The sequence below is a fragment of the Chrysochloris asiatica genome, unplaced genomic scaffold (genome assembly GCF_000296735.1).
Source record: "Chrysochloris asiatica unplaced genomic scaffold, ChrAsi1.0 scaffold00245, whole genome shotgun sequence".
Taxonomy (NCBI): Eukaryota; Metazoa; Chordata; class Mammalia; order Afrosoricida; family Chrysochloridae; genus Chrysochloris; species Chrysochloris asiatica.
In genome coordinates this window covers 3,427,097-3,442,522 of record NW_006408763.1, presented here as the reverse complement: position 1 = coordinate 3,442,522, position 15,426 = coordinate 3,427,097, and the positions used below count along the sequence as shown (strand labels likewise).

At 38.2% G+C, this 15,426-nt stretch overlaps 1 protein-coding gene across 1 annotated transcript in view; it reads left to right on the top strand.

Annotated features, from left to right (window-relative positions):
• ACYP2 (acylphosphatase 2, muscle type) overlaps positions 1-5,622 on the top strand; it is a 267,846-nt gene extending 262,224 nt beyond the window's left edge. The window contains exon 4 of the mRNA XM_006873537.1: positions 5,508-5,622. Coding sequence (XP_006873599.1) covers positions 5,508-5,622 — 115 coding nt within the window. The remainder of the gene's footprint in view (positions 1-5,507) is intronic.
• Positions 5,623-15,426: the final 9,804 nt, after the last annotated feature.

Genomic DNA, 15,426 nt, shown 5'->3' with positions numbered 1-15,426 from the left:
ACAAGTTTTCTTATATGCTGGTTAAAAAACATATTTTTCACAAAATAGCAAGAAGAAACAAAGAAAAGAAGTAAAAGACAATGCTTATGTATAAATGTATCATGAAATATATAGTACCTGGATTAAGCAAACCGTAAATTTTTAGTGAGGACATAAATATTTGAACAAAAGTAGAGAAAATTGACAGTGCTAAGGGACAGGGATAGATGTAGGTAGGATGTCAATAGTTTCCAAAGGAGTTTTAGATTTTAAAAGGGATGTAAGTGATTGGATAAACCAAATCAAAACCCAAACTGGAATCGAGTCAATTCCGACCCTTAGTGACCCTGTGGGACAGAATAGAAGTGCTTGGTAGGGTTTCTAAAATTGTAAATCTTCATGAAGCTGACTGCCTCATCTTTCTCCTATGAACTATCTAGTGGGTTCAAACTGCCCACTGTGCTACCAGGAATACTGGAATGGATAAAGTGTTGCTAAAATTAGGATACATAAATCAGTATTTTAAAAATTTACCTTGGTTTCTTATCATAATAAATTAGCATTCCCCATTCTAAGATTTGAAAAATTCACTAATATTTTCTTTAAAGCTTAGCTGAAATGCTTATTCAAAAGATGTTTCTGAGTATCTTAAGCAGAAGTTAACCCATCCCATTCCTCCCTCCCGCTGTATCACTTGTGTTGTACATCACAGTCTACATTATAATAGTTATTGTTTTTATTCTCTAAACTCTTATTAGTGCAAAAATATTTGACAACAAAGCATCCCACAGAACTCTCTACTCTACTGGGTTTGATAATTCATTCCAATGGTCGCCAGAACTCAGATAAAGTACTCACAGTCATAGGGAAATTAACAGGTTCCAATACAGGATCAGCAAATACTCAGGGCAAAGTTGTTCCAGTCAGCTGTTCCATTTAAACGCCCACAGGAAACACCGCTCTTCTATAAGCCTCAGCCTGAAGACACTTGGCTCTAGCTCAGTGGGTCAGCAAACCTAGCTTCTCTGTGCAAATACCCAGAGGCACCCCACTCTAGAAGCAGAAGTCACTAAGCTTTACTTGTTCCTTGGGCTAGGAAGCCCACTCCTCTGTATTGTGCCCTTATTCTTGGTTCTGTTGCTGCTGCTTCTCTGCCACTCCTGCAAAATCCCAGCTTTCTGTCCCTGGGTAGAGGAAGTTCAATGCACATGGATCTCAGGGTCCAAAGGGCAGACCCCACTTCTGACTCTTTTTCTTCGTAGTAGTGAATCCCCCCTGTTGCTTCTGAGATGATTCATTTTATGCCTGTGCTAGAGTTTCAGGATTTTTCAGTCACAATGAACTCTGCTAATATCCACACTTGAGTTATGTCATTCTAGCAATATTTTTTCCCACCCTTTTACCCAGATTCAGCAGGGCAGAAACATTGTTTGATGGGAGTTGCAAACAGGTCTACAAAAGATACATTAAATAATTCACTATACTGCAGATAGGAAATTACTGAAGGGAAAAACTATATTTATTGATGAACCCCAAAGTATCTAGAGTATGCCTTACATAAAGTGCTACTTTTGAGCCTATATAAAAGGCTTAGGGATGGCATCTAACCTCTTCTAACTTCACCAGGGGGATGGAGAATCAAATTCAGCTACAGCCCAAGGCCGATTTCTATGCAACTGAATCAAACATGCCTCCACCACCCAACCTTCCTTAATAATTAAAATGCCAACCGGCCCTCCAAGAACACACTGTTTCTCAGTAATGGGCACTCAGAACTCACAGAGCATACTCAGATGTGAGGTTTATGAAAGAAGTTAACAGGGTACAATTCAGGACCAGAAAATGCTCAGGATACAGATCTTTGATCAGGCAGCCTCTTTGCTGTCATGCCCATATCTCTCTGGCCCTTGGCTTTTTGCTCTGGCCTCTGCCCTGCTCAAGCAATGTTACAAAGCTTTTTTAGCATCGTCAGTAAAAGCCCAAAAGGTACTCCATTAGGTCATAAGGCTCAGCCCAAAGGCATTCAGCTCTAGTTCTGTGGGTCAGAAATCTAGCTCTCTGATTCACTGCCTGAAGACACCCCACTCAGCAAGCAAGTCTCTTGTCCACAGGCATTCATATTGACTCAATTCGTGGGCCAGGAAGCCCACTACTCATCTCTTGCTCTGTTTCTTGATTCTGCTGCTGCCACTTCTATCAACCCTTGTCTGCTTCGCTGGTATCACAACTGTCTCTCCCCTGGATTGAATGTGCAGGAATCTTGGGGTCCAAAGGATGTGCTTCACTCCTGGCTCTTCTCGCTTGTTACCAGGGAGATCTTCCTTACTGCTGTTGAGATAGTTCATTTTATACCCAGCAGGATGATGAAATGGACCAATCCCCACTTAGGGTTCTTAGTTCTTACAATCACGATTAGCCCTACTAGCAATCAATCACAACTGAATCATGTATTATCATCTGTCCCCACCTTCTCTTACCCAGGACCATCAGGAAAAAGTCGTTTGGCAAGAATTACAAGCACTATGGCTAGAAGAACCATATTAAGCAATTCGCTGCACTGCAGAGTCCCTGGTGGCAGCAGGAGTTAACATTCAGTTGCTAACCTACAGGCAGTTTGAGCCCACCCATAAATCCTGATGAACTGCTACTGAAAAATCAAGTGCTGGAAACCCTATCAAGCACAATTCTACTCTGATCCATACATATGGGGTTGCCTTGAGTTTGAATCAAAAGCATCTGGCTTGGCTTTGTGTGAGTGTGTGTGTGTGTGTGTGTGTGTGTGTGTGTGTGAGAAGTGCTACTTAAATATTTGTTGGTAATGTTTGATGCTGTGGATCTCTTTCACACTAAGAGTGGGTGGTAGATATGTAACGCCCATCCCACTCACATCCTAATTAGACATGAACTCTTGTGAAATTTTGTGACTAGTTATACTTTGGCAAGGTAAACTCTTTGTTCTCCCATCTCCAGACCGGAGCCACACCTGTCAAGGACTGACTGCAAGAGCAACACATGAAATTGAGATTTTAGGACTTGCTGAATGGCGGGTGGCCAGGACGTTCCTAGGTGGGAAGGGATGTCAGGCAAGATAGTTCCTGGCAACATGAGTAGCACATGTGGAGTCTTGACACAAAGATGCCATCCCCCCACAGTGTAAACAGGCTGAATCTCCCAACAGCATGCCCATTCTGTCCCCACCAGGGGCATACATTCCTCCATAGATTTGTCTGTTAAGAAAGATCTTGAGTGTATTGGATCTGGTATAGGTTACATACTCAATCTCTTAACTAGCTAATTATATTGAATCATCAGCTCAGTGGATTTGCCGCTGCAGGTTCTATGTTCATTAGTCCTTATCCTAGGTTCACTGCCTACAGTTTCTCTCTTCACAGTCTCTCCTAAGCCCCTTTAAATATGACTTTCACTCTACTGAAACTACTCTCATCAAGGTCACCAGCCAAAAAAGAAAAGAAAAGAAAAAACAAAAACCCTTTGCTGTCAAGTCAATTCTGACTCATGAACCCAACGTCTTTTGGAGTAAAACTATTCCATAAGGGTTTTGGGTTTTTTTGGCTATTATCTTTATGGAAGCTGATCGACAGGCCTAAGTGCCATGAAGGCACTTAACAACAAGTCAGAGTGACTCTGTATAGGGTTTCTGAGGAGCAGCTCATGGGTTTGAATTACCGACCTTGTAGTTCAAACTGACCTTATGATCCAGTGTTTGTCAAGCATAAACCATTCTGTTACCCAAGGACTTTCAAGGTCACCAGTAGCTTCCAACAGAAAAATGCATTGGTCAATTCTCAGTTCTCGCCTTACTTGCCTTACCAGCAGCATTTGACTCAACTGATCCTGCTCCCCCAAGTGCTTCCTCTGGCTCCCAGAACACCTCACTCTCTTGAGTGTTCCTCCTACCTCACTGATTGCTTTCTAACTTATTACCTTTACAGGCTAATCCTCAATTCCTGAACTTTTAACATTGGAGTGTCCCAAGGCCTAGTCGTTGGACATTTTCTCTTTTTTATTTTCAGATCCTTGGTGATTAAAGCAAATGATGCTTGTATAGCACTTAGCACAGTGCTGAGCCAACAGGTAGTGCTTGATGAATCTACTTTTATAATTATTTCTGACCTTTGTTTTCTAGAAGGTTTCATGGATATCTGACTAGTAAAAATGAAGCATTCAACTCCTTTTCGTAAAAAAACTGACTTTATTCCTCAACACACAAAAGTTCTATTTTCAAGTTTTCAACTGAATCAATTGTAAAAACTGAAATGTTATTGTGTTGATAGCTCAGCTTCTGAAAGTGAAATCAAAATTAACATTACCCAGAAAGGAGCCAAATAAGAACCAAATAGAGGGATAAAAAGCACAATGTGAATTGAAATCATTGGAATTTTCTAGCCTAATGATGACTAATTTTCAGCTCATCAGAAAGATGTAGTCTAGAAAACATTTTTCAACCCAAGTTTGCATGGGATTATTGCATATGGTACTGCACAGCTGTATATAGCACTGGCTTTACAACCTGACGGGACACTGAAGATATGTGGAAACTTGCACAATGTCCCTACAACCACAATATAAAGGGTTTCTTATTACTGACATGCATTCCCACTAACTCTGTCATCCCAACTGATTATTAGTAGGTAGAAAGACTATAAATCTTCAGCAGTAGTATCTGAGGTATCAGAAGTATTCAACAGGCCTGGATCCTATAGGAAAACTCTCAGGTAAGCACCCAAATGCACAAAGTAGATCACATGGATTTTTCTAATAGGTTCAGAAAACCCATTGCACTGCAGAAGCAGAAAAAGGGTTTCAGAACATTTTACGTGTCCATTGTGGTGCTGTGGGTTAATGCACTTGACTGCAAAGTCAGTTTTAACCTCAAGGTTGGTTGTTCAAGCTCAACAGCTGCTCCTCAGAAACCCTATATAGGGTTGCTCTGGGTCAGAACTGACTTGATGGCACTTAACAACAACAACAACAAAAACTTTGATAGGATGCATGGTAGGTGACAGTTTTTGAGTAGATACGTAAAATAAGGTTGTCTGATTGTATTTTAATGTTTATAGAAAATCACATGTATTATTGATTTATCTTTTACTTATCCTATATCTGTATCCATATGTGTGTGGATTATCTGTGTGTACATAAGTCATATACCTTGTGCTGAGTAATAAAAACAATCGTGAAGTGTTTATTCTAACCCTTTGCAAAATACTTTCATTCTTTTACATGCAATGGCCTTGGAGTGTTCTAAGAGGGAAAAATAACCCCAATATGAAGTTACCAGGAGTTGACTATATTTAATTCATTATTAGCTTTCCTTGTCCATATTAATGATACATATTATATTGTTGATATTCTTAGAAGAACGTATGTAATGCAAAAGAAATCACTTATCATGTTAGGTTGCTTAGTGAATTAGAACCCGGCTAATACTAATTATGAGATTATTTTAGCTGAACCAGGTATACTTTATATGCTAATTTAGTTTTATTTTTTTCCTTTTTTTGTAGGAAGTCCTGGCTAAGCAAGGTGGGGAGTCCTAGTTCTCGCATTGACCGCACGGATTTTTCCAATGAGAAAACCATCTCTAAACTGGAATACACTAACTTTAGTATTCGATACTAATAGAAAAGGAGTAAAAATTGTAATGTTCACATTTCGCAATAGATATATATATTCTTACATTTATAAAATAGCATGATAAAACTAGAGTACTATAACAATGAGAATTTTATTCTGAAAGCTACAATATTATGAATGTTATTGTAGCTTTCAAATGTTATGAAAAATGGGTGGCACTGAAATAATTTTACTCATCTACATTTTCACAAGCAAAATCTTAATAATCTAAAAAAAAAAGGAGACGTCATTACAAAATAGCTCAATTTTTCTCACGGATTCTTTAATTTCAATGTACATTATACTACACATATTATTTGGCCAAACATCAGATAATAGTCATTTAAACAATAATTTAAGCACCGCTGTCCATATTAAATTCTAAATCTTTCTGAATACTCATTTGAATAATTTGTTATTAAAATGGAGAGATTTTTGTTTTTAAAGTCTTCAAAAAGACTCAGCAGTTAGAACTAAATGTATGTGATGATTAACCTAACCATAAAATAGTATCAATAAAGAATTAACATTTACATTTATGGCTAAACATGGGCGTGATTTTAAAGTTTAGGTTGGAGCTACTTGGTGCTCTTTGTGAACTGTAGTCTTCTGGGGAGTGAACATTCAGGCAGAGGGGGGGGGGGGGCGGTTGTGTGCCACCAAATTGGTTCCAACTCACTGGTAGAGTTGAACTACTGACCTTACAGTTAGCAGCCCACAAGTAATTCACTACACTATCAGGGTGCCTTTCAGGTTGAATTATTGTTGTCAAGTGTTGTGGAGTCTAGTTTAACTCATAGCAACCCTGTACAGGGGCACAAAATTTCAGTATGGCACACATAACGATTTTTATTAACAACCACCCACAATGAGTGTCCTACTAACCCAAAAGGAACTGTGAGTCCAAAGTGAATCATAATATTCTCCAAACTTGGCCTATCCATTGTGGTTAAGCATAATGTAAATGAAAATTAAGCAACAACATAGTTTTTGGAGAAGGTGTGATTGGATGCCACAGAAATATACTATCAAACAAGAAAGACCTTTAACTCCAAATAGTGGAGAATTTCAAATATTGTAAACCTAAATGTGCATGGACTCCTGGTGTGGCGCTGTGGGTTAATACACTAGACTGAAAACTCATTTTGAACAGCAAGGTCGGTGGTTCAAACGCACCAGCCACCCCTTGGAAACCCTATACAGGGTCACAATGGGTCAGAACCGACTCGACAGCACTTAGCAACAACACACTTGCATAGGATTCCTGGTGTGGTGCTGCAACCTAAGAACTAGGCTTCTAACCTCAAGGTCAGCAGTTCAAACCCACCAGCCAAACTTTGGAAACCCTATACAGGGTCACTATGAGTTTGAACCAACTCAATGGCACATAACAACAATAACAACAAATATTCGCATTTGTTCTCCAATGATTTCCAAACTTTTATAGCAATGTTATTGTTGTTAAATGCTGTCAGTCGATTCCAACTCATAGCCACCCTGTATAGGGTTCCTGGGTAGCAGCTGGAGAGTTTGAACTACTGACCTTTTAGTTAGCAGTCCAGTGTTTTTCCTACAATGCCACAATAGGAATCCTTTTGTAGAAATAGGACCCTTTTTAAAATAAAATTGTACAAGGAATAAAATACACAAAAGAAGTAGAAAAATACAACTAGTGTGACTGGAACAGGGATGGGGCCCTGGGGGGACCCACACACTGGGTTTCCCTTCCCTCCCTGCATTTAGTCTTCCTCAGACAATTCAAATCCCCTGGAACTACACTTGGAAACCATTTCATTTGTGAGAAAAGTCTCCATTGTGGAGAAAAAATTCAGGCCTCTCTTCTTTACCTGCTTTCTGCAAGATTAGAATTGAAAGAAGGAGATGAAGGGGGTGGGCTGAGTTTGTTCACTTACTGAATAATGATAATCCTGACATCAGTATATCTAAGGCAACACAACATCAAGGAAGAACAAACTAAAAAATAATTTGTGTTTACACTTAACATAAAAGAATAAAGAACTTTCCTATCACTTTCATTTCACCATCATACTAAATATGACTATTATACAGGATATTTTATTGAGATACTAATTTGGATTTTGGTCTTCTTGTACTTTTTTCCCTGGCTCAAAGAAAGTGTTTACTTGTGCTTTATTGACTACGCAAAGGCTTTCAGTTGTGTAGATTATGACAAGCTATGGACAACATTGCAAAGAATGAATATTCTGGAACATTTACTTGTGCTCATGAAGAACCTGTACATAGACCAAGAGTCAGTTGCTCGATCAGAACAATGGAACACTAAATAGACTAAAATCATGAAAGGTGTGCACCAGGGTTATATTCTTTCACCATATGTATTGAATCTCTGTGCTGAGAAGCTGGATTATACAAAGAAAAATGTGGCATCAGAATTGGAGGAAAACTCATTAACAACCTGCAATATGTAGATGATACAACCTTGCTTGCTGAAAGCAAAGAAGACTTAAAATACTTAGTAATGAAGATAAAAGACTACGGCCTTTGGTATGGATTGCACTTAATGTAAAGAAAACAAAAATCCTCACAAAAGGACCAATAAACAACATCCATATAAATGGAGAAAAGACTGAAGTTGTCAAATAGTTCAGTCTGCGCAGATCAACCATTAACATTCAGTGAAGTAGCAGTCAAGAAATCAAGTGACGCATTGCATTAGGCAACTCTGCTGCACTAGACTTCTTTAAAGCATTCAAGAGCAAAGATGTCAGTTTGAGGACTAAGGTGAGCCTGACCCAAGCCACAGTATTTTCAATAACCTCATATGCATATGAATGTTGGACATAAATAAGGAAGACCATAGAAGAATTGATGCATTTGAGTTATGATGTTGGAGAAGAATATCAAAAGTACCATGGACCATCAAAAGAACAAACCAGTCTGTGTTGTAAGAAGTACAGCCAGAATGCTCCTTAGAAGCCAAGATGGCCAGATCTGGTCTCTCATTCTTTGAACATATTATCTGAAGAGACCAGTCCCTGGAGAAGGATATCTATCATATTTAGTAAATTGAAGGGTCAGAAAAAAAGAGGAAGACCATCCTACCCACCCCCACACACACAATGGATTGGCACAGTGGCAGCATCAATGGGCTCAACCATAGCAATGATTGTGAGGCTGGCTCAGGATCGGGCAGTGTTTTCATTATGTTGTGCATAGGGTCACTATGAGTTGGTACCGACTTGATAGCACCTAACAACAACAATAACAACAACAGTACCAAAACTGAGACTAATTGTGGTAGGTGCTGTCAACTCGGTTCCTACTCATAACAACCCTATGTACAACAGAATGAAACACTGTCCAATCCTGCACCACACTCAAAATTGTTACACTTGAGCTGATTGCTGCTGCCACCATCAATCCATCTCATTGGGGAGCTTCCTCTTTTTCACTGACCCTCCACTTTACCGAGCATGATATCCTTCTCCAGGCACCGGCCCCTCCTGGTAACATGTCTGAAGTACGAGAGACAAAGTCCCACCATTCTCGCTTCTAAGGAGCAGTCTGGCTCTACTTCTTCCAACACAGATTTGTTTGTTCTTATGAAGGGCATAGTACTTTCAATTTTCTTTGCCAATACCATAGTCCAAATGCATAGATCTTCTAAGATCTTCCTTTTTTATTGTCCAATTTTCACTTGCCTATGAAAGTACTAAGTATACCATAAGAGGGGTTAGGCGCATCTTAGTCTTCAAGTTGATATCTTTGCTACTGAACACTTTAAAGAGGTCCCTTGCAGCAAATTTGCCTAGTGCAATATGTCATTTGAGTTCTTGACTGCTGCTTTCATGAGTGATGATAGTGAATCTAAGCAAAATGAAATCTTTGACAACATCAATCTTTTCTCCAGTTATAATGATGTTATTTCTTGTTCCAGTGGTAGGATTTTTGTTTTCTTTACACTGAGTTGCAATCAATACTGAAGGCTGCGATCTTTATCAGTAAGTATTTTAAGTCCTCTTTGCAAGCAAGGTTGTATCATCTGCATATTGCAGGTTGTAATGCATCTTTTTCCAATCCTGATGCACACTCTTCTTCATATAATCCAGTTTCTCAGATTATTTGCACAGCATACAGACTGAATAGTATGGTGAAAGTATACAACCCTGATGCATAGCTTTCCTAATTTTAAACCATCCAGTATCCCTTTGCTTCTAACAACTGCTTCGTAGTCTATGTAAAGGTTTTTCATGAGCACATTTTAGTGTTCTGAAATACCCATTCTTCACAATGTTATCCATAGCTTGACATGATACACCCAGATGAAAGCCTTTGCATAATTAACAAAGCACAAGCAAACATCTTTCTTGTATTCTCTGCTCTCACCCCAAATTCATCTGACATCAGCATTGATATCCCTTGTTCCACATCCTCTTCTGCATCCATCTTGAGTTTCTGGTATAATTTTTTACTGTGCAAAACCCATAGCACACACGTGAGTTAGTTCGGTGTTGGGCTACTAACTGCAAGATCGGTGCTTCAAACTCACCAGCCACTCCACTGGAGAAAGAGAGGCAGTCTGTTTTTGTAAAGATTTAGTCTTGGAAATCCTATAGTGGGTCACTATGAGTCAGAATCAATTCAATGACAATAGGTTTGGTTTGGGTTTTGGTTTATATCCATAGCACCTAGAACAGAGCCATTGTTCTTGCTCAATAGTATTTATTGACTTAAATATAACAGAATACTCTCTCAAGAGCTTGAACAAAGATGACAGAAATAAAGTCAAATACTTATGACAATAATGAAAAAATGGTTTAAATTTCCCTATAAAAGTATCTCACATAATACACCCATATGCTGATTACAAGAAACACAAAATAAAATGACAAAAACTTCCACTCTCAGGATGCCGAATGACAAGCATCAGGCTTAACATCCCATGGTAGACTAGAAAACTGGACAAATCAATGGGAAACTGTTTCCAAGCATCTACAGGACCTTTATGTCAGAGATAAACTCAATCCCTGAGAGAAGGTAAACGGATGAGTGCTACGACAGTTCTAGTTTCCTGCCTAGAGATCATTTCCAGGCTGCACAAGTGGGGAAAAAGAATCCAAATAATGCCTGGGAGGGCTTGCTGAAGGGATGAGACAGAAGATGGAGTTTAGAGAGGCTACAGTAGCTAGACTTGAAGGGCAGAGTTCTAGACAGAGGGAAGTATACAGAAAAACAAAACACTCCAGAATCTGCATAATGGTTACCTTGAGTTTTCCTGGTTCCAGGTCACGTGTGTGTAGAGTGGAATTGTATAAAGTTGTGCAAGTAACACATACAGATCTGTAGAAAGAAGACATTCCTAGAGTTTACACAAAGCTAGGAAATGTTCAAGTTACCAACACCAGGTAAAGAATTCTCAGTGATCGCCTGAGCCATTCTAAGGGACCAGTCCCAGCAAAATATGAAAATAGCACTCCCAGAGATTAAACTGATTGGCAAATAACTATTGATCAAACAAACTACAACATTCTTGGAAAGTGTACATTCTAAGGAAAGCCCCCCAAAAATCCAAATTCTCGAGGTCTTAACTTTCAAAATGTCCAACATTAAAGTGTTGAAAGAAAAAACTGTCCACAACATTTAACAACAATAGCATAGTTATTTTGTGTGTATGTGTGAGTATGTGCACAGACACAAGGGGTCTTCAGAACGTTCATGGAAAAATTCCATTATTTTGAAATTCCATTTTTCCTTGAACTTTTTGAAACTCCTTCATATATATTTCTAATTGTTCCATATGTAGGTATAAGTCTACCTCTAAACAGACCTATCTGATAAAATATTCTGTGATGATAGAAATATTCTATACTTGTGCTAATACTATAAACCACTGGCTACATGTAGCTATTGAGGACTTGGATATGTCTAGTACAACTGAGGAACTGAATTTTAAACTTCATTTCATCTTAATTAATTAAAATTTAGATAGTGATATCTGACAAGTGACTATCATATTAGACCACACAGCTCAAAACTGATGGAGGAAAAAAATGGAAGCAAAATTGAGTGATGCTATTTGGTCGAATTTTTTTTTTTTTTTTAATATTTTCACCAAATTTTTCAATAATAGGTATGCATTCCTCTTATATATACTATGAAAAATAAAGAAAAGCTTTTTGAATAAAACTTGCACATGAAAATCTTAGACCTAATTTAGAATCATCAATGGTATTTCACCAGGAAATTTCTAGAAATAAACTCTGATAGTTTTGAAACTGATTTAGCATGTACTCCTTAGAACTGTTTACCTCTAGATAGAAATTTCTATGCCAACAAAGAGATTAGTAATTAAATATTTACTTTAATTCAAATAAAGCAGTTTTCATGTTGGAATGAGATCAGTTGTTTCTTTATAATAATAATTTGTTTGCACTGTGAGGGATCTGGCAAGGATTATTTGTAAACAAGTAAAGGCATTATATCTCAATGAAAGACATAATGAATTACTCAGAAAGCATGAAAATAAATGTTGAAAATATTATTTTTTATAGTATCACTTTATATCATAATTTGAAAAAGAAAGGAGCTTTGAGTTATGGTGGCATACAATTTAACAAATATTTTAATAAAGTAGAAAGTAAAATTAGTTTAATAGACTTAAAGTGAGATTTAAAAAAAAATATTTAACATTAGATTTTCAGAAACTGGAGAAATATACAAGGATAAATAAAAACTATTGTTACAAAGTCCTACCAACCTTTATTAAATAAAAATATTAACACGACGTCTCAATATATCCTGTAAGTAAGTCTATACACTTTTGAAGGCACTATTACCATCTCTCTAACCTTGGGTTAATGCGCCAGACTGCAAAGCCATTTGAACTGCAAGGTCGGCAGTTCAAGCTCAGCAACTGCTCCTTGGAAACCCTATACAGGGTTGCTATGGGTTGGAACCAACTCAATGGCACTTAACAACAACAACCTGTTTCTAATGGAGACGGTGGAAAGGCTCAATATCATCAGCCAAAGCAAGGCCAGAAACTGACTGTGGAACAGACCATGAATTGCTCAAATGCAAATTCAGGCTGAAGCTGAAGGGTGCTAAAACATGTCCACAACAGCCAAAATATGACCTCGAACACATCCCATCTGAATTTAGAGACCATCTCAAGAAGATCTGATGCATTAGATAGTAATGACAAAACCAGAAGAGGTGTGGAAAAACATCAAACAGGAAGAAAGCAAAAGGTCATTAAAAGGACAGGAAAGAAAAAAAACAAAAACTAAAATGGGTGTTAGAGAAGATTGTGATTTGTTCTCCAGCATAGAGCTACTAAAGCAAATATAAGAAATGAGGAAATTTCAAAGGGCAGCTCCAGAAGGAAAACTCAACTATTATGAAATGCGCAAAGACTTAGAGTTACAAAACAAAACAGGAAGAATACGTTCAGCATTTCTCAAGCTGAAAGAACTGAAGAAAAAAAGTCAAACTTCAAATTGCAATATTGAAAGATTCCAGGGGCAAAATACTGATGCATAAAGTATCAAAAGAAGATGAAAGGTATACACAGTCACTGTACCACCCCCCACAAAGAAAGGGAGGGTCAATTTTCAACAATTTGAAGAGGTAGCATATGCTCAAGAACTGAGATGGTACTACAAGAAGAAGTTTAAGTTATACTGACGAAACTGCACTGGCAAAGCACAAGGTTCCAGGAATAAATTGATGGAATGTAAATTGAAGTCTTTCAGCAAACCGATGCCAAACTGGAGGCACTCACTCATCTATACCAAGAAATTTGGAAGACAGCTACCTGGTCAACCAATTGGAAGAGATCCATATTTGTGCCCATTCCAAAGAGAGGTGACCCAATAGAGTGCAGAAATCATTGGGCATTATCATTAATATCACATGCAAGAACAATTTTGCCAAAGATAATTTAAAAATAGCTGCAACAGTGTATCAGCATGGAACTGCCAGAAACTCAAACTGAATTCAGAAGAGGAGGTGGAACTAGGAATATCATTGCTAATGACATTGACTGAAAACAGAAAATACAAAAAGATGTTAACTTGTGCCTTATTGACTATGCAAAGGCTTTCAGCTGTGTGGTTCATGACAAACTATGAATAACATTGCAAAGAATAGGTATTCCAGAACATGTAGTTGTGCTCATGAAGAACCTGTACAAAGAGACAGTCATCAGAACAGAACAAAGGGATACTGAATGGTTTAAAATCAAGAAAGATGTGGTCTTTCACCACACTTATTCAACCTACATGCTGAGCAAATAATCTGATAAATTGAATTATATGAAGAAGTGTGGCATAAGGGTTGGAGGAAGACTCATTAATGGGCTGTGATATACTGACAATGCAACCTTGCTTACTGAAAGTGAAGAGTACTGGATTGCACCTCAGTGTAAATAAAGTAAGTATCCTCACAACTGGACCAACAAATAACAGCATGATAAACTGAGAAAAGATTGAAGTTGTCAAAGACTTCATTTTGCTTGGATCCACTATCAACATTCATGAAAGCAACAGTCAAGAAATCAACGTTTTGTACTAGGCATTTATGCTGCACAAGACCTCTTTAAATGTTCAAGAGCAAAGGTGTCAGTTTGAGAACTGAGGTGTGCCTGCCTCAGCCATGGTATTTTCAATAGCCTCATGCATGTGAAAGTTGGACAATGAGTAAGGAAGATGGTAGAAGAACTGATGCATTTCAGTTATGGTGTTAGAGAAGAATATTGAAAGTATCGTGGACTGCCAAAAGAATAAACAAATTTGTGTTGGAGGAAGCACAGCCAGAATGTCCCTTAGAAGCCAGGATGGTAAGAATCTATTTGTCATACTTCAGACATATTATCAGGAGGGACCAGTTCCTGGAGGACATTATGCTTGGTAAACTGAGGGTCAGCAAAAAAAAGGAAGACACCCAAAGACATGGATTGTCACAGTGGCAACTGCAGTGGACTCAAGCGTAACACCAATTGTTGGAGGACTGGACGGTGTTTTATCTGTTATTTTATCAGTCAGAACCAACTCAAGGGCACCTACAACAACAGCAGCAATCCTTTCCTGAAGAATTATGCACGTTTTGATTTATGCCCTGTCAAATCAGCAGTTTTTGGCATCTTGAAGGACTTACATTGTGTTCCTTTTCAATGTTCTTTGAGTTTGAGGAACAAAAAGAAGTCTGAGTGGGCAAGAACAGGGCTGTAAGATGGTGGCATTAGGTTTCCCACCCAAAACCTCATAAGACAGCTCTAGCTACCCTTGAAGAATGAGTAGGTGCTTGGTTATAATGGAAAACATTCCTTGGCACAAGTTTCCTGACCTTTTTCTCACCAACGTAGTGTTCAATTTTCCTAAAACTTGTTCTTCATAAGCCCTCATGATCATTCTGTGTCCTTTGAGAAAATCCATTAAGATTATGCAATCACCAGAACCTCCTGAGCTGACCTCTCTGCCTTGAACTTAATTGGCCCAGCAGATCCCCTCAGAAACCACTGTTTTTATTGGACCCTGTTTGTGAAAGCACCCTCACAAAGACAAGTATATTACTGAGAGAACTTGTCTGCAGCCATCTACTGATTGCAAAGACATGTTTAAACATGTTTTGTTTGTAATAAACTCATGCATATATGACCTGGAGCCGAAGTAGCAATATTTTGTTACTTACCCTGGTATATGCTATACATTCTTCCATTGCTTCAATAACTGAATTTGAATTCAGCAACAATAGATTTCTTAGTGAGCCCCATTATTAGCATTCCACTATTTAGACTGTTGTCCTGGTGTGGCACTGTGGGTTAATGCA